Source organism: Molossus molossus, unplaced genomic scaffold, assembly GCF_014108415.1.
Source record: "Molossus molossus isolate mMolMol1 unplaced genomic scaffold, mMolMol1.p scaffold_m16_p_13, whole genome shotgun sequence".
NCBI lineage: Eukaryota > Metazoa > Chordata > Mammalia > Chiroptera > Molossidae > Molossus > Molossus molossus.
The window spans coordinates 31,913,272-31,934,424 of NW_023425348.1; the positions used below are offsets into that span (position 1 = coordinate 31,913,272).

Below are 21,153 nucleotides of genomic sequence, written 5' to 3' on the forward strand. Positions count from 1 at the left end.
TAGATGAATTTTGATTGCATGTACACAGAAAAATTGATTGACACTATATTTGGTACTTTCCATCTGTATTTTTATTGCCAAGAGCACCACAAGGACAAAATTTAGTATTTCATATATTTTAAATTTATTCTGTATGTGCTGATTATAAGACATTCTCTTCAAATTATTTAATTCATGGAATAATGATTTGATAATTTTTAATTAGACTTCTTAATCCCTTCATTGATTGCCTAATAATAATTAAACATCGACTTGAGTACCAGTACATTTAATCTTTGAGCAATTTCTTTAGAAAAGTCTTCCTTACTCTGAATTTAAAAAATAACTCCCTGAAGTTTTCACCTCTAGGATCATATATATACATATATATGTATGTATGTACACACACACACACACACACACACACACACATATTTTTTTTGGGGGGGGGAGTAACATGTGATACTCAAATATTTGGAAACAACAGTATGTTCCTCAGTCCCCTTCATCTTCTCTTTGAAGCATTCCTCCTTCTTCATAGTGAAGTGGCACTCTAAGTATTAATAAAACTATTTGTAAGATCATTTATCAAATGCTATATGCCAATTACTATGCTAAGCACTTTATATGCATTGTTCTATTCAGTTATTCATCTGACAAATATTGAGTGACTATACTCTGTGTTAAGATTCTTAGGATACATCAGTGAATAAAACAGACAGCAATCACTACTCTTATGGACCTTACAGATGACAAGTAAAATAGAAGGTAATAAGTGCAATGAATAAAATAAACCTAATAAACCTAATGTTGAATTCTATTATCATCTCCATTTTTATAGAAAAGGACCTCAAGACTCAATAAATATTGAGCAATAATGATAGGAAGAAGGCCATGTAGATGTAAGTGATAGAGGCAAAATTAAAATAAGTCTCTGTAACTCTAGAGACTGAGCATTTAGCACAGTTTTACGGCTTCTCAGTAAGTTTAAAGTATTCCTGATCATAAAATTGGAGGTCTGGGGTAGTGAGCTGTAAAGCAAAATTTAATAGTTGTAAGAGAATTTAGACCATCTTCTCACTCTCATTTTATAAGTGAATAAACTGTTACTCCAAAAGTATGAATGGCATGGTTAAGGTTATACAAGATCTCTGTTACCATGACTCTTAATCCAGTGCTTTTTTCTACTAGCTTGTCTCCTATAGAATAGAAATAGTGGAGAAGTCATAATCTGTTAGCACATTTTTAGTTCTTCATAGATCCTGTTGTATAAGGAAACTATCTTACATAATTCAAATTTAAGTTAGCCTTTTTATTTTATTTTATTTTTTTACATTATACTATCATGTTAAATCTTTAATAAAATTCCATCAAAGAGTATGTCTAATTAAATGCCATGATTAGCTTTCTACAAACTTTGTTTTCTGTGTACAATGTCAATGAAATACAAAATAAAACTATACTAGGCAAAGAACTTTATTAACCTGTTTCAAACTTTATTCCCAGGCCTCTTCAGCTTAATTAGCTGCAAAGAATGATTTATGTATAAGCAAAAACTGTAAAGAGCTGCAATGTCCAGGGGGGTTGGGCTAAAAAATATTAGAGATCTAGATTTTATCAGATCTATAAACAAAATTTGAAAAAAGCAGTCATAATATGAAATAGCAGTTCCCAGTAACTTCTTCAAGATTATCTTCTTCAGACATTGACTCAATTCAGTTTGCCTCATTCTTGGAAGCCTCATCAAAATTCTCCACAAGATCTGGAACTTCATCGTCATCATCCTCTCCAGGAGCAAGTGGTGCTTTTCCATCCACAGATTGTTTGGGCAGAGCTTCAGCCAGTCTCCTTAAACTAGTCAGACTGTCTGCACCAAACTGGTTTAAGATGCGGGGTAGCATTTCTGTCAGCTGCTTTGTCTCAGCATGGCCTGTAATGGTGAAAGTGTTCGCTGTCAGAGATGCCTGAACTTTAGGATTGTTAAAGTGGATCACTGTTCCTTGGTTTGTGGACATATTTACCTCCTCAATACCAGAAATATTATTTACCCCTAACTTCTTTAAGGAGAACTGAAGTTTTTTATCATCTGCTGTAGCTGTTCTGTGAACCACCTTCTTTCTACGAGCAGTTCATTTCCCACCAATGCGCACTTGTGCCTGCAGTTTGGTGAGTTTCTCCTGGTTCATGATAGATTCTTTCATCTTGTTGGAGAGGAAATGGGGGGCGCAAGGGGGACTAGGGTTGGCGCTCAGGGGGTCTTGGGCAGACCAGCTGAGAATAAGCGCACACACGCGGGGACGCAAGATGGCAGCTAGAGCTAAGTTAGCCTTTTTAAATGAATGCTCCCTCCTAAACATTCTTTTCAATTCACCCTGTAACTCCTCTTAGTATTTTGAGGTCATTTTGTTTGCACATATTTTCCTAATCTCTCTTTATACTTCATTCTTTCCCCACCCCTGATTTAACTTGGATGGATGGTTTTCAGAAACTAGAAGTCAAGCTATGAGAAAATAGTCTATATTCAGAACTTCCTAGAGGATCTCATATTTAACATATTTAGTTAATTATAAATCTCTTCATTGGCCTTGGGGCAGCCAATTTTAATAGGTCATTCAACTAAAATGTTTAGCAGGACTAAGATAACTGTACTGCTAAGACAACCTGATCATCAACATACCTCACCATCTGTGCTGCACATATAGAATGTTAGCATAATATAGACCTGGCCACTGGGTCTTTTCATTTGAGATCTGGGTGATGTACTGCCTCACTGCCAATAAAAATGTCCTGTCCAGGTCCCTGAAATAGTTTTGCAAACACTTTGGCTCTGACATCAGGATGGGATCAATAATTTAAAAAGTGACATCTCTATAGGGGCTTATTTTTCTAGGATGGATACAGTGTTTTAGTTCTTGACCTTGGAAAATGTTATTTGAGATATATTGTTTATGAATTGTAAACCTGAATATAAACTTGGATATAAGGACCGCTTTTAGCATATTAACTGTGTCACGATCACTTTATCTTGTCTATGATTAACTGAAATTATTTATCTATTTGAATTAGGTCTCTGTCCTTTAATATGATGATTGTTACCAGGCTGTAAGAAAAAAAATATATACTACGTTGCAAATATACTTGAGAATTATAAGTGGTATTTCTTAGTGGGAGGTAATGCTACATCAATATTTTTCAAATATCTTTGTGGATTGAATTACAAATAATTGTTCTAGTAAACTATGATAGTAGCTATTAACTAGAAGTAGACATTAGTCTTTATTCTTGTATAGCTCCAGAGTATTCATTTCAAATTAAAACCATTTGAAAATAAGTATACTTATGTTCCATTTGGGCAACTCAGTATCATTTAATTGTTATGTGAAAAAAGTTATTTTCATTTGAATTCTTATATATGCTAGTAGACAAGAAGGGAAGAAAAGACAGTAGGAAGGAGAGGAGGGGTGGATTAAGAAGAGGAGATGATGAGAGGGGATTAGAAGAAATGAGAGGAGAGAGAAGGAGGAGAGACAGAGACAAAGACACTAATTAAATGTTCTGAGCAATACTGGATAGGTCAAGTTTTAGATAACTTTTTTTTTAATCCTCACTGGAGGATATTTTTCCATTTATCTTCAGATAGAACAGGAGAGAGGGAGAGAGAAAGAGAAAGAGAAACATCGATGTGAGAGAGACATCTCGATTGGTTGCCACCTACACAACCCCAACTGGGGCCAGTGACAAACCGCAACTGAGGTACATGACCTTGGCTGGAATCGAACCCTGGACTCTTTGGTCCGCAGGCCTATGCTCTAGCCACTGAGCCAAGCCAGCCAGGGAAAGTTTTAGATAACTTTTAGCTTGGTACTAATATGCCCATTTTATAGGGGAGAAAATTGAGACTCAGAGTAAATGACTGGGCAAGACCACGCTATTTCCTCTTCCAGTGGTCATTCTCAATATGGCAATGAGAGATGTTTTTTAACAACATAAATATTTCTACACTTGTTTGATAAGCTCAGTTTACTTTTGGTTTATTTTTGTTTTTGCTAGTTTAGGTTATTTTTTGATAATTAAATAAGCCTAGTAAATGCCTTGAAAATTACAGACATTTTAGTGATGTATTTATAAGACAAATAAGGCAGGTAAACTGTGCCCCATTTTGCCTGGAATTGTCTTACTGCTTATCTACAGGAAGGGCAGACTAATTGCGTAATGTTCTTTCTATAAAAAGCCAATTGTTTACATGTGTATCCCTAGGATGATATGCACAATTTTCTGAAGTATATGGGATGTGTACAAAATAAGGGGAGCATAGGTGAAAAATTTGGGAAGGAGCCAAGGAGACAATATTTCCAGCCTTGTAGTATTTTGATGTTTATTCCGTTATTGGATAAAAATTTATTTTGTGGAGCTAAGACAGGTGTGATTTTCCAAAAGATAAATCTGGGATATGGATTATGGATTGGATGAGTTAAGGCAGATACAGAGGATCAGTGTCTAACAAAAATTATACTATTGACTAAGGCAATGTGGGTGATGAAAAAGTGGCAGACCAAGAGCTACTTGATGTATGCTTATTACCTTGTTTGTGGAGATGGTATTAGGGGTATACGCAAAGTCATCAAAACATATACATTAAATATGTTCAACTTATTGTATATTATGTACAAGTTGAAAAAAATGTAGGAACTACAGATGTGTTGAGTATTGTGGAGGGGTCGGGGGGGCGGGGATGTCAAATGATTCCTAGATTCTTATGTTGTATAACAACATGAATGATGGTACCTTGAGTGAAATGGAGACAATTGGGAAAGGTTATGTATGAGGTAGAGAGGAGATCATAAGTTTAATTTTGGATAAGTTGACTTAATGTGCATTTCAAATATAAAAATAGTCAATAAAGCAAGAGCTCAAAAGAGATATAGAGACTGTAAATAAAAATAAGTGAGTCATCTTAGTAATTCAGATTTATGAATGGAAGATAAGAGTATGGAATTAAAAGAGAGAAAGTCTAAAAACTTAGCTTTGAGGTACCTCAAAATTGGAAAAAAGATAAACATGATAAGGAGAGAAGAAGAGGGAAATCCAGAGATATAGGAGGAAAACCCAGAGAGTGTCTTGTCATCCAGCCAGTGGAAGGAAGGGTGTTTGAAGGAGAGACCACCAGTGTCAAATGATTCTCAGAGATCAAGTGAAAACAATACAGAACAGGTCTTTGGATTTATTGAGATGGAAGTAATTAATGGTTTGGCAAGAGATGACTGCATGGAGAAATAAAAGCAGATTCAGCATAAAGTAGCTAAGAAGTGATTATGAGATAGAAAATAAACCCATGGCATACATAAAAGCCAGTGTTTGCAACGTTAATCTAATGAGGAATGGAGAGTGATAAAATTTTATCTTGAGGAAAAATCAGGGCAAGAGAAAGATTTTTTAACATGACATTTTTATTTTTTCAAAAAATGTAAATTATGATCACAAAAAGTAATTTAAAGGTGAACAAAGCTATACAGTAAAAAGCATGTATATTTCCACAGGGTATTAATAAATTGTGTCGTATTTGCTAACTTATAGCTGAAATTGGCAACATTTTTTTATTTTTAGTTCTTCAATTATGACTGAGATTATACATCTTCGATATGTCAATAAGTGATATATATTTATTTTTTTCTACAAGCTGCTTAAGTATGCATTTGGCCCATTTTTTTAAATGTTTATTTTTCTTAGTGATTCACCTCAGTGATTTTAAACCATTTCCATCTCATGGCACACATAAACTAATTGATAGAATTCTGTGGCACACCAAAAAGTATTTTATATTTTTTGTTCATATAACAAAAAATAGGTATAATTTTGATTCACGCACACAGGATGATTATTGTGTTGGCTATTGTCAATTTTTTATTTGACAGTCTGAGGGAAAAGAGGTCAATGCCCCTGACTAAATACTCAGGTATTCATGTTTTAGAAATCTTGTGGCACACCCGTTGAAAATTGCCGATTTACATAAAAACACTTTATAAATTGAGGATAGTAGTTCATTGACATGTATAGCAATTATTTTTCCTGCTGTCATTTAATTTTTATTTTATTTTATTTTATTTATGGCATTTTGAACAATGCCAAACTTTATCTTCACATTTTTCTTTAATGACTGATGGGATTTACATATTGCATGTAGAGGCCACCCACAGAGGTTTATTTAATTGGTTAATTTTAGGATCTAGGCAGGATAGGAGAATTTAAAAAAATGAAGGAGATACAATTAATAGTATAAAGTCCCTCAAACTGTGGGAATAGGTGACAAAGTGTACTTGGAGGGAGCAAGCTGAGGAGGTTAACACCAGAATTGGAACAGAAACTAAAAAAAAAAAAAATCAGTCAGAGGTGGAGGTGGATATGTTTAAATGTTTGAAAATGGGAAACTCACTTGATAGTCACTCTTTTCTTTTTTCTTTGTAACATTGGAGACAAGAAGGGAGGGTGTGTGTGTGTGTGGTGTTGCAGGGGGTCAAGGAGGCATTGGGTTGAGAAGTTGACAGCAGAAATTGGACAGCTAGGAAAGCAACACAGTTACTAAGTGGTTTCACATATTATGTTTATCTTATTTTACTCCATCTGTTATTAGCAATGGGGAGAAAAAGAATATCTGGCTGTATTATAATGGAGAAATGTTCTTAAAATTAAAATTGACATTTGTACCTGTTCTGTCACACGGGTATTGTAATTAATTCTCACTGTTGTTAGGGTTTTAAAGGTTGATTAGACACCCTGTTATCAAATTAAAAACCAGAAGAAGGGAGTCATGGAGATTGGTGCATATCCACTAATCGGAGTCTTTAACCTGTGACCAGATAAGACTCCTAATGCTGCCCCAACCCCAGAGTCACAGGCAGTGCTGGGAACAGCAGACCTTCCTGCTTTAGAAAATGGCTTTCAGAATGACAATAGGAAAACCCTTCATCTCAGAGGGCAAACTGCTCCATTAAAGTAGAAGTGGAATGTGATCCCTCCAACTTTGTTCTTCTTTCTCAAGATTGCTGTGGCTATTCGAGGTCTTTTTTGGTTCCATATGAACTTTTGAAGTATTTGTTCTAGTTCTGTGAGGTATGTTGTTGGTATTTTGATGGGGATTGCATTGAATCTATAGATTGCTTTGGGTAGTATGGACATTTTAATGATGTTAGTTTTCCAATCCATGAAAAAGGTATGTGCTTCCACTTTTCTATATCTTCCTTTATTTCTTTTCTTCAATAACCTGTAGTTTTCTGCAAATAGGTCCTTTATTTCTTTGGTTAAGTTTATTCCCAGGTATCTTAATTTTTTTTGCCGCAATGGTAAATGGAATTGTTTTTGTAGTTTCACTTTCTTAAGTTCATTATTGGTGTATAAGAATGCCATCAATTTCAGGTTATACTACAAAACCACTGTAGTCAAAACAGCCTGGTACTGGCACAAGAACAGACATATAGACCAGTGGAACAGAACAGAGAACCCGGAAACAAACTGAAGGCAATATGCTCAATTAATATTTGACAAAGGTGGCAAGAGCATACAGTGGAGCAAAGACAGCCTGTTTAACAAATGGTGTTGGGAAAATTGGACAGCTTCATGCAAAAAAAAAAAAAAATGAAACTAGATCATCAACTTGCACCATACACAAGAATAAACTCAAAATGGATAAAAGACTTAAATGTGACTCATGAATGCATAAAAATCCTAGAAGAAAATGTAGGCAACAAAATTTCAGACATCATATGCAGCAGAATTTTCACTGATACATCACCTAAGGCAACAGAAACAAAGGAGAAAATGAACACATGGTACTACATCAAACTAAAAAGCTTCTGCACAGCAAAAGATAAAATCATCAAAATGGAAAGGCAACCCACTGTATGGGAGAGCATAATTGCCAATGACATATCAGATAACGGGTTAATTTTCAATATATATAGAGTGCTCATACAACTCAACAAAAGGAAGACAAAGAACCCAATTAAAAAATGGGCAGAGGAACTAAATAGAACCTCTCCAAACAGGACATACAAATGGTCAAGAGACGTATGAAGAAATGCTCAACATCACTAATCATCAGAGAGATGCAAATTAAAACAACAATGAGGTATCACCTCATGCCTGTCAGAATGGCCACCTTTAACAAATCATCAAACAAGTATTGGCCAGGGTGTGGAGAAAAGGGGACTCTAGTACACTGCTTGTTGGAATGCAGACTGGTGTAGCCACTATGGAAAACAATATGGTGTTACCTCAAAAAATTAAAAATTGAACTTCCATTTGACCCAGTGATCCCACTTCCAGGAATCTACCCTAAGAAGCCTGAAACACCAAGCAGGAAGAATATATGTACCCCCATGTTTGTAGCAGCACTATTTACAATAGCTAAGATCTGGAAACAGCCCAAATGTCCATCAGTAGATGAATGCATAAGAAAGCTGTGGTACATATACACAATGGAATACTATGCAACTGTAAGAAAGAAAGATCTCTTATCTTTTGAGATGACATGGAGGGACCTAGAAGGTATCATCCTAAGCAAAACAAGCCAAACAGAGAAAGACATGTGTCATATGATCTCACTTATTTGTGGAATATGATGAGCATAACAGTCTGAGGAATGGGGTAGTCCTAGAGATGTGGAAGTGGGGTACAGACTGACAATCCCAGAAGAGGGGGTGGTGGGGGAGAGATAAACCACAGAACTTATATGCATGTATGCATGAACAATGGACATGGACAACAAAGCTGGGGACAGGGTGGGGAGGAGAGAGAGAGGAATCAGTGGGGGGGAAAGGAGAAACATTTGTAACAAAAATAAATTAAAAAAAAACAAAATAAAATAAAATTCATGCGAAAGCCACACCACCAATATATATATATAAAGTATCAGTGGAGCCACACATGCTCAACTTTCTGGTGTCACCAGACAGATAAATCACTCATTCCTAGTAGAGAGGGAGGGAGATAGTGGAGAAAAGCTATGTGTTTTCTTTCCATGCTTCCCTCCTGGAGAGTGGCAATCTCTGAAACTCTCCAGATAAAATGTGAAGAGTAAGATACTTTCTTTTTCTCACAAGTTCCTTCTGAAGCAGCTAGAGAATATTAACTCGGGCTACCAATGAAGGCTGTGAAGCTCGGAGACATCACTTGTCCTATCAGTGTCACCGTGCCCACTAGATGTGCAGCTGAAATGTAAATGAAACCAGTTGATTTGAATGATGCTACTGATCAGACAAGTGGAAGTATCCAGAAGAACAGAAGGTCAAGATGTTACTGGACAGAGAAGGATTCCTGTGGGAGGGATGAAACTCACAAGATGACTTTGAAGTCCTCTTCTAGTACATGGGTTTGGGTTTTAGAGGCATCTGCATCTCGAAGGCTTCCTGAAGCTTTAAGACTGATTGCACTTATAATATTTGTTTAGACAAAATTTAGGAACAAACAGATAATCATAATAACTATTATTTTCTTTGTGTAGCAAGCACTGTCCTAAGTGGTAGGTTTTTATATATCAACTCACTGACTTTTTATAATAATTTTATTCAAAAGCTATTATTATAACTTCATTTTATTGCTGAGAAAACAGAGGCATAAGAGGATAATAATTTACTCACGATGATACAGGCAGTACGTGGCAGAGAAGGCATGGAAGACAGCTTGTATTCTTAACCACTATGTTAAACTATGTACATCTTTAATAACTCTTAATTTCAGTAATAAATTTGAGCCCGGCCAGTGTGGCTCAGTGGTTGAGCATTGACCCATGTACCAAGAGGTCGCAGATTTGATCCTGGTCAGGGCACATGCTGAGGATGTGGGCCAAATCCCCAGTGGGAGGCATGCAGGAGGCAGCCAATCAATGTTCTCATTGATATTTCTATCTCTGTCTCCCTCTCTTTCAAAAATCAATAAAGAAAAGTTATTATAAAAATAATAAACTTGATCCTTATGGTATAAAATATTAATTTATTTTTATATATTACTAAAATAGACAATCTTTACTAAAGAAAAATAGTAATTAAAGATGATTTTAAAAGAGAGATTTTTTTTTATTTTTTAGTTAGAATAAATAAAACCTGGAGTAATCCAGCATTCTGTAAACCAGAAAAATTCAATGAGATGGACTAGTTAATATGCATTACTATTTTTCCATGAAAACACTCTGAAAAAATGTAGTTTTCAGGAAAGAGAAAAAATTTTTGAGTGGCTTTATAAGAACAATCAAACATCTGAGAAGAAACAAAGACAAAACAGAATGTTATTCTGGCTGAAACCAGGTGAAATTCATTTGTTCTTTCATTGTTTTCTAGATTACTAATACGATTTGGTAGAGTGACTCGTATGTACATGTTTTTCTAAACTGGAGGACACTGTGACAAATCATTTTAAAACAGTGCTGGCAAACTAAGGCCCATGGGCCAAATCCAGCTCACTCCCTATTTTTATAAATAAAATTTTATTATAAAAACAGTTACTCTCATTTACACAATGTCTATGACTATTTGGGGCTTAAATGGTGAAGCTGAGTAGAAGTTGTGACAAAGACCAAATGTCTCATAAATCCTAAAATATATACTATCTGGCCCTTTTCAAAAAAAGTTGTTGACTGCTGACCTAGAGTTTTGTTTTTTTTTTCATCTTTGACTATGGCTGTGCTTACTCACACAACATATTAGGAATTACGCTTTGAATATTTATTCGGTAGTAGTCATGGTTTGCACAGAAACTCCACTTTTGTTTCATTTCTCTGTGAGGTTTTAGGGCTCCTGCTGGGTCAGTGGATGAGACAGTTCAAGGAGTGTGAGTTGGCGTTAGGGGTGCAGGTTTCAGGGTTGTGTTTATCAGTGGAGAGGAGACTAAGAACAAAGGAGCCTTTTCTGGTTTTAACATCCTGGAACATAATGTTCACAGTAATTAGAACATACAGTACCTTTGAAATGCCTCCTTATTCAGTCCTGAGTGATTAAATTTTTTTCTGAAATAAAGGAATATGCTAAATTTAGTAAGAATATACTGTTGGGGTGTAAATATTCATCTTTCTAATAATTTTTTTTCTTCTCTCATTTGCTAAATTGGACTGATGCACATGGATTAAAGATTCATTCTATCTTTCTTCCTCTATCCATCTTCCACATTTTTCGGAGTTATTTTTCTAAAAAAATAATTTAATTATTTAATCCTTCTGTATCATAATCTTAGTTGACTCCCCTTTTCTTTCATATTCAATTCCCAAATGTGACATACACAGCCCTTTGACATATGGCCAAATCTGCCAAACATTTCCCATATACTTAGAGGTGAGATTAAAAATATTTATATAACTAGTAAGATGTATGTAATAAGAACAGATGAAATCCATAACCACAGGGTAAATCTGTGTCAATGAATACCACTGAAATATCAGAACTGATACATGCCTCCTACCATGTGCAAGCCTTCACCTTTCCTATATAAGAATTCATATAATTTCCCAGATACCTGGCTCACAGTATCATCAACGCTGTCTTCTCCTTGGAATAACCTCCCTGTCTTTCACGAATGAAACCCACGTTTATCATGTAAGACTTTTCCCCACAGTTTTGAAGATTTCCTGAACTCTAGTAGGACTTCCATAGATCCCTTAAAGCTCCTATGATTTTTATTTGTGGTTTTGGGCTTTCCTTTTCCTCTTTCCCACTGTAATATGATCAAGAAGTGAAGGTGAATGTTTATTCATCTTTGTGTCTCTAGTACCTAAGACATTATACATAATTGAGAATGGCTGTGACTTTAGAGAAAAAGCAAGTGTGGCAGGTATGTACAGGTAGAAAAAGGTTTTCTCCAACTCCTGTCAGGCTGAGTAAAAGACAGGTTTCTCAGGCCCTTACAGGGTAGAAAGGCAGAATAAATGCACGTCACTCTTGCAAGGAAGCCAAGAGCCCATAGAGGAGGACAGTGTTAATTCCTGAGGACACACTCCATATGATTTTATGAGAGAGGTCTATTTCATTGGTTTAATAGCCTTCACAAAACAGGCTGGTAAAAAATGAGGTACTTCCTATGAGGCTAAACCCTGTAATCAACTAATCAATCACTTGCAATGGGAAAAGTCAAATGATTAGATGATAGTGACACAAGAAATTCCATGAGCATGTTTGTACATGTATCTGCTGTTCAGAGGTTCTAGTTTCTTTCAAAGTTTTAGTTTCTTCAGTACTCTAACATTACATTAGACTTGCCAACTAAAAAGGTACATGTTGATTACAAATGGTTTAATTATTTGTTCAGAACACTTTAAGCTTTATTGTCTTCTACTATCTTATCAAGACATCAATAAAACAAAGAGACAGCCTACTAAATGGAAGAAGATATTAACTAATGATACATCCGATAAGGGGTTAATATTTAAAAAATTATAAAGAATTCATATAACTAAATACCAGAAAAACTAACAATACAATTAAAAAGTGGGCAAAAGAAGTGCCCATTCATCTTTTTGGAGAGTATGTTAATAATATAAGTAGAGGAGGGGGCAAGTTGGCTGAAGCCTCACCAAGTTCATTGGCTGGCTCCAAACACAGAACTGGACCTGAGGCTAAACTGCAGATCATTTACCTTGGAAAACCAACTGAAAATAGCTGACAAGAAATACTGTGAACGAGGAGGCCATGAAGAGGAAGAGGAGGAGATGGCGAACAAGTGAATGAATGAACTTGCACAGCACAGCCGTGTTGTGTGGCTTGGAAGACAGAGGGAAGGTGCTGGCAGCAGTGTAGCTTCAGCCCTCTGGGAAAGGGGGAACTCAGCAACACATAAAGATCCCCAAAGGCGAGCAACAGAGAAGGGAAGGGGAACACATGTGGTGCCTGGGGAAAGAGCCTGATTCCTCCCCACCTTGGGCAAAGAGGAGGCACCCTCCCCCCACCCAGGAAACAGCTCTGAACTGAAGATCAGATCAACACCCCAGAAGCAGTGACTGATGTGCTGGGGAATTGGATATCTGACTGAGGGGAAACCCCCACCCAGTGGAACAGTGAACAGTGAAGAACTTAAGGCATGGGCAGGAAATCTTCGCCCCAGTGGCAGGGACTGATGTGCTGGGAAGCCCGACCTCTGGCTGGGAGGGAGCCTGAATAGGTGTAGGTCATGAAATCTGCACCCCACTGGCAGGGATTGATGTGTTGGGGATTCCAACATATGGCCAAGTGGGAGCCTGGGCAGTAGCCCCACCCAGCACAAGCCAGCTTTGCTGAAAGATCAAAGAGCCAAGCAGAACATTTCTTCTCTCTCTCTCTCTCTCTCTCTCTCTCTCTCTCTCTCTTTATTTTCTCTTCTCACCTGCATGGGGTGGAGTGCCAGCAACCCACATAAAACTGAGTCATTGAAAGAAGGAGAGACTGCCTGCCTCTCCTGCAAGCTACAGGTACCACCCCCAACACAAATCTGAGTAAACCACCCTACTGGACCTGATACCCTGCGGAATCCAGTGCCATGGGGGAAGGGAAAGCAGCCCAGAACAAATACATACAAGTGGCTAGCCCTGAAGGTGACCCAGCCTCTGGGCTAGGGTAGCCCAGCTCATAGGGCTACCTGGGACAACACCCTGCAGGGCTCCAGCCTAGAAGCCAAGGACCAGGCAGAGACAGTGATTCACTTTGGCCTACACCAGAGATCTGTCCAAGAGGACAGGGACGCACACCTAAGGATCCATATCCAACTACAATGGAGAAAAATCCAGTGAGCTCATAGTTGTGACTCATAGTTAATAACCCCAAGGACTGAGCCCACTAACAAATGGACAACAGTAATCAAGACCCAAATTCAGGGTCCCACATAACCCACACAAGGGTCTCTCTTAGAGTATCCAACTCTGAAGATAAAGAAAACTATTCCATTGGGTCCCACAAGAAGGCCACCCCACTAAGATAGGGAGCCATAGCAGTCTTATCTAATACACACTGATCTGCTTACATGGCTAAACATACCTCACATGGCCCCAAACTACCGGACTAATAAAATGGGGAGACAAAGAAACAAGCCCTAAATGAAAGAAAAGGAAAAATCACCAGAAGAGCAACTATATGAAATAGAGGCAAGCAATTTATCAGATAAAGAATTCAAAGCAATGGTTTTAAGGATGCTCAAACAACTTAGTGAGAACTACAAGAAACTTAATGAGAACTAAACCAGCATAAAAAAAGAGGTAGAGCTATGAATAAAAATCAAGTGGAAATGAAGAATGACATAGCTGATATAAATATACCTTGAAAGGATTCAATAGCAGATTAGAAGCTGAAGACCAAATAAGCAAGTTAGAAGACAAGGTAGAAAAAACAACAACAAAACACCCAAATAAAGCAGCAAATGGGGGAAAAAAAATGAAAAAGCAGGAGGAGAGTAGAATGGACCTTTGGGACAATATGAAACATAACAATATTTGCATCATAGGGGTAGCAGAAGGAGAAGAATTGAAAAAAGGAATAGAGAACTTTTTGAAAAAATAATCACAGAAAACTTCCCTAACCTGGTGAAGGAAAAAGTCACCCACGCCCAGGAAACACAGAGTCCCATCAAGATGAGCCCCAAAAGATTCACACCTAGACACATCATAATTAAAATGGCAAATATTAAAGACAAAGAAAGAATCCCAAAGACAGCAAGAGCGAGACAGAAAGTTACCTGCAAGGGAACTCCCATTAGAGTGTCAGCTGATTTCTCAGTAGAAACAATGCAGGCCAGAAGGTAGTGGAATGAAGTATACAAACTAATGCAAAGCAAGGTTCTGAATCCAAGACTATTCTATCCAGCAAGACTATCATTCAAATTTGAAGGTAAAATAAAGAGTTTCAAAGATTTTTGAAAAAGGCTAAAGGAATTTACTACCACTAAACCAGCACTGCAAGAAATGCTGACAGGACTATTATAAGAAGAAGATGAAATAAAGAGACAAAAAGAAAGGAACACAGGCATAAAGAATATAAATGGCAACAAATAACTACCTATCAATAATAACCTAAGTGTAAATGGATTCAATGATTCAATCAAAAGACATAGGGTAGCTGATTAGATAAGGAACATGACTCATATATATGCTACCTACAAGAGACCTACCTCAGAACAAAAAATGTGCACAGGATGAAAGTGAAGGGATGGGAAAAAATTTTCCAGGCAAATGGAAATGAGAAAAAAAAAAAAGCTGTTGTAGCAATACTCCTGTCTGACAAGATAGACTTCAAACAAGGGCCATAGTAAAAGACAAAGACAGTCCCTACATAATATTAAAAGAATCAATTCAACAAGAGGATATGACTCTGGTAAACATATATGCACTGAATATAGGAGCATCTAAATGTATTTTAAAACTTCTGGAGGACTTCAAGGGAAAGATCAACAACAATACAATCATAATGGGGATCTTCAACACCCCGCTGACACCACTGGATAGATCTTCTAGACAAAAAACTACTAATGAAACAGAGACCCTAAACAATGTACTATATCATCTGGATTCAATTTATATTTACAGAATATTTCACTCCAAAGCTGCAGAATATACATTCTTCTCAAGTCATTCTCAAAGACAGACTGCATGTTAGGACACAAACTACATTCCTACAAGTCCAAGAAAATTGAAATCATGTCAAAGATCTTCTCAGATCACAATAGCATGAAACTAGAAATTAACTACAGCCCCTGGCCAGTTTGGCTCAGTGGTTGGAGTGTCGGCCTGCAGACCAGAGAGTCCCGGGTTTGGTTCCCGCTAGGGGCACATACCAAAAAATATGAAAAATAAAATAGAAATTAACTACAATAAAAATACTCAAACACATGGAGACTAAATAACATGTTATTAAACAATGAATGGGTTACCAAGGAGATCAAGGAAGAACTAAAAAAACCTCCTGGGAATCAATGAAAATGGACACACAACAACACAAAATCTATGTGACAGAGCGAAAGTAGTCCTAAGAGGGAAGTTCATAGCATTAGAGGCCTACCTCAAAAAACAAGAAACATTTCTAAGTGACTATCTAACCCTACAATTTAAAGAACTAGAAAGTAAACAAACAAACAAATCAAAAAACCCAGAGCAAGTGGAAGGAAAGAAATAGGAAAGGCCAGAGCAGAAATAAATTACATAGAGACTAAAAAAAAAAACAATTCAAAAGATCAATGAAAGAAAGAGCTGGTTCTTTGAAAAGATAAATAAGATTGATGAACCTTTAGTCAGATTCACCAAGAAACAGAGAGGAACCAAATAAAGTCAGAAATGAAAGAGATAAAGTAACAATTAACACTAGAGAAATACAAAGGATTGTTAGAAAATACTAGGAACAATTATATGCCAACAAACTGGACAACTGAGGTGAAATGGACAAATTCCTAGACTCGTACAGTCTCCCGATACTGAACCAGGAAGAGTCAGAAAACTTGAACAGACTAAATAACAACTAAGGAAATCTTTATGGTCAAAAAAGGAAATTCAGAACAGCAAAAGAAACACATCTGATTATGTACCTAAATGAAATGACAAAATTTAACATAATCAGAGTTAAAAAACAAAAATGGGGGAAAATGTGTGTGTTGGTGATTATAAAAACAAGAAATGTCAAGAACAAAACAGCTGAGTTATTCATATCGGTTATCTGGGGGAAGGGAAAAGAGTGAGGAAAAGTGAAAAAGAAGAGGTAAGGCCCTGGCTGGTTTGGCTCAGTGGTTAGAGCATTGGCCCTCAGATCGAAGGGTCACAGGTTCAAATTCCAGTCAAGTGCATGTAACTGGGTTGCAGGTTCGATCCCCAGCCCTGGTCAGGGTCATGTGGGAGGCAACCAATCCACATGCCTCTCTCACATCAATGTTTCCCCTGACCACTATGTTTAAACTTGAAAATACACTGCCACTCACACTTCCCACTCCCCACCTACAATATATTTCTCAACAGCACTTATTCTCTTCTCAAATGCTGCGTAATTTTCTTATTCACTTGGTTTATTGTCTCTCTAGTCTATGCTAGAAGATAAGCACCTGGAGGGCAGCTAATAAATCTAGCATTATTTTCTTTAAAGTAGATGCTCAAATGTACCTGCAGGATTTACTAAATAAATCATCATTTCCCACTGAAATAACAATAATGCTTCATATACTAAATTTTACATTTTTAAAATTACATATTTTCTGTATGCTTGGATATAATTTTAGAGTCTCTCTTTTGTTTTTATTACACTGTCTTTCTAGCATACTTTAATAACTGGTAAGTCATACCACCCTAGTTGTTCTTATTTCCATAGTTTTATTATTATTGGTAAATATTGTTGGTTCATAAAAACCTTAAGATTATTTTTCTAATCATAAAGTTAGATTTCCAATTATTAATTTTTGAATGTTCACAGTTTAGTGATATTAGATGTTCTGATCCAAAAATAGGAAATAAATGTTATTTTTACATCCTCCCATAAAGATAGATTATTTTATAAGGTTTTTATATTTGTATTGAATTATTACTGTGCTTTGTAGTTTTTGTTAGAGTATTTTAAATTTCCAGCTAATTATTACTAGCATAGAGAAAAGCAATGCCCTGTTTGTATAATTTAAATACCTTTTTTAGTATTTGTTGCTATTTTAGAAGCTTTGAATTTTCTAGATACGCAAAAGTTTTATCAAAATAATTGAGTCACCTCCTTTCCATTAGTTATAATAATTATTATGTCATTTTCTCAACTTATTACATTCAGTAAAATCTCAAAACACTGGTGAGTAATAGTGATAACAAGTATCCTTTCTGTACTTAATTTTCATGAGATTAAGTTATTTTACTATTTAGAATAAAATGTTATATTTTTGTCTTTATCACATTTACTTATTTTCTTCTTTTTAGATTGTCATTACAGTAATCCTGGGTGCTCATGAACTCAAATCCAAATACACAAATTAAACACACAGACATACACACACACACAAACTCAAATTAAAGTAGATGTGAAATTAGGAGCCTAACTGGTAAATTTACAATTTGCTCTATCCCAAAGAGTACTTTTAAAAATTACATTGGGATCTGGTTCAAGATGGCACACATTGACCCTTTCTCCTGTCTCAAACTCCATTGAACTGACTGGCCATTTTATTAAGAGTAAAAGTCACACCCTTGATAGTATTTCACTAGACTCCCACAAATGTCCCCTCCCCCTCCTGTGCTCCTTTCCTCTTTACTTCCCCCACTCCATCCACAAGGGCCCTCCAAAAATCCTAGTCCCATTTCCACCTCCACCTGGGGGCCTGTGAATTTACTGTTTGTCCCCTCTTGCCTGAGACAATCTTACACTGAATTCCTTATCTGAAGTCTTCAGGAGTGTTATCTTCTTGGGCCGGAAGATGCCCCTAGGAGAAGATGACTGAATTCATATCCAGGTGAAATGTACTGCTGTTAGCTCACTGATAAGTTACCTCCTTAAATGTTTGATTTTCAAGGGATTTCTGTGTTTTTAGTGTTCAGCTGTCCTCATATTGCTAATAAAAAAGACATTTGTCATTTGTACAAATCACTTATTCAGCCTGAGAAGGGAGCATTATCCCTTCCCCCAAAATCATTACAAATAAACCTTTTTGTCTCATATAATAGAATCTTAGTTCTGATGATATGTCAAAAACATGTTTAAATGATCTACATTTAACATGGTAGCCTCCAGAGATTGTTATAGCTTGACAATTCCATTTTTACCTTTTTGCAGTTTCTACGGGAGGCTGGATTGTGTGGCAAAGCAATCAGAAAAGGCAGTGGTGAAAACTTCTGTGGGAAAATTTTACTCCTAAAAATGCTACATAATCTTCTGATTTCTAAGTAGAGAAGGAAGGTTTGTTTGTTTGTTTTTTTTAGCTTAGAATTTGCTACTGTGCATTTTGAGGCACTATCATAACTGTAGAGTGCTAATACTTTATCTTTCTTTAATGCTTTAAGGATTACAAATGCTTTTATGTGCATTATGCCATTTCATCATTCTTGTCCAGTAAATGTAAGATTGTCATCAGTGAAAATATGTCCAGATGGTGGAAAATAAACATCACCCACCTAAATTAACACTAGACTAATGGCTACTGAATACATGCCTTAGAAAGCTTTAATGAAAGTTTCAAAGGTCTGAAGTGAAATTAAGCCATTATATGTACACATCTATGTCTGTGTGTGCATAGTTGCTGTCTGCCCTTATTATTAAAATGATTTTTTCATTTATTGATTCAACCAGTATTTCTTTGACCCTAACCATATTGAAGGCACTATATATATATATATATATATATATATATATATATATATATATATAATATAATGTAGCAAAAATGACCCATGTAATCCTGCCCTTTTGGAGTTTAAAGTCCAAGTAGACAACAAATAAAAACCAAATATTTCATTCTAATTTGATGGTTTTTAGCTTAATCAAGGTATAATTGATATATAAAATATTGTACACATTTAACATATGTATCTTTGCTTAGTTTGAATATATGCATAATTTGTGATACTCTCATCACAACCAAAGTACTAAACATATTTATCACTTCCAAAAATGTCCTTGTCTTTGTGTGTGTGTGTGTGTATGTGTGTTTGTGTTTTGGTAAAAACATAACAGATCTATCTTCTTAACGTATTTTAAAATGCAAAATATTATTGTTACCTAAAGGTACTGTGTTGTATATCATATCTTTAGAACTTACTCATCTTGCATAACTGAAACTTTATACCCACTAAAAACAACTCCCCATTTTCTCTTTCCCCAGATCCTGGCAGCCCACATTTTATTCTCTTCTTCTATGAGTTTGACTATTTTAGATACCACACATGAGTGGAATTGCGCAGTATATGTACTTCTGTGACTGGCTTATTTCACTTGCAAAAGTTGCTCTAGGTTTATCCATCTTATCATAAATGACAGGGTTTCCTTTTCCTGAAAGCTGAATAATATTCTATTGTATGTATATACCATATTTTCCTTACCTATTGAATTGTCAGTAGGCATTTGAGTTGTTTTCATGTCTTGGTTGTTGTGAATAATGCTGCAGTCAACACTGGGGTACAGATATGTCTTTAGGACCCTAACTTCAATTATTTTGGATATTTACCCAGAAGTAGGATTGCTGGATAATGTGATAGTTTATGTTTAACTTTTTGAGAAACCTCCCTACTGTTTTCCATGCTGGTTACACCATTCTACATTCCTAACAATGAAGTATAAGGGTTCCAATTTTTCCACATGCTCACCAATATGACATTAAAAAATAATAATAACAACCACCCTATCAGGAATAAGGTGGTATCTCATTGTGGTCTTGGTGTACATTTCCCTGTTGATTGGTGATGTTGGGCATCTTTTCACATACTTGTTGTCCATTTGTATGTCTTCTTTGAAAAAATGCCCATTTTTATTAGGTTATCTGGATTTTTTGTTATTGAGATGTATAGATTCCTTATCTACTTTGGATAGTAACCAGATAGATGGTTTGAAAATATTTTCTTGCATTTGTAGGATACCTTCTGTTGATTGTTTCATTTGCTGTGCAGAAGCAAAACTTAATAAGTGCAGTGAATAAATCATATTTTGATTTATGGAAGTAAAATATTCTTTCTTGTTTTAAATAGTGATAATTAATGGTAAATTATTTTGCTAAAAAATTGACGAAATAAGCTGACTTGCCAATGTTCTGTTGACTCTAAATTATTTTGTAACCATTATGGTATTTTTGAACCACCACTCAAGTCTTCCCCATGGTGCACATACACATTTAAAGATACTATTACAGAGGAAGTAGTAATGAATTTAAAAACTAGCCTGATACCTACAGTGAGACTTGTCTTTTTCTTTTGTGTAAAAATAATTACTTCTTCCAACATAACCCAGTCACTATCCAAAAAATACGATATATTTGTGTTCTAAGTTAGAATACAGAGAATGGTTAACATTGATATTAGTGTTTGAACATGCAGTATGTTAAAAGTGAAATGAAGTAAGGATAACCAAAAATATTAAAGAAAAGCATGTCGTGTCTTTGCAATAAAACCCAAGTTGCCTTAATTTCTTTCAGAAATATATAACCAGTGATCATCGTTCTTGTTGCTAGAGCCAAAATTTGTCCTAATTAATTATTAATTCCAAAAGCTGTAATCATTGAGTCCAGCTTGTCTTTCCT

The 21,153-nt window shown here is 35.9% G+C and overlaps 2 protein-coding genes across 4 annotated transcripts in view; one reads left to right on the forward strand and one right to left on the reverse strand.

The window, feature by feature from the left end:
- The window catches only part of GRM5 (glutamate metabotropic receptor 5), a 508,001-nt gene that overhangs the window by 179,226 nt on the left and 307,622 nt on the right, over window positions 1–21,153 (forward strand). The gene's annotated exons all lie outside the window — the stretch shown is intronic.
- LOC118628446 (transcription factor BTF3-like) lies at window positions 1,681–2,186 on the reverse strand. The gene has a single exon (XM_036259415.1). It carries the CDS (start codon window positions 1,992–1,994, stop codon window positions 1,695–1,697), a length of 300 nt encoding a protein of 99 aa, XP_036115308.1. The 5' UTR covers window positions 1,995–2,186; the 3' UTR covers window positions 1,681–1,694.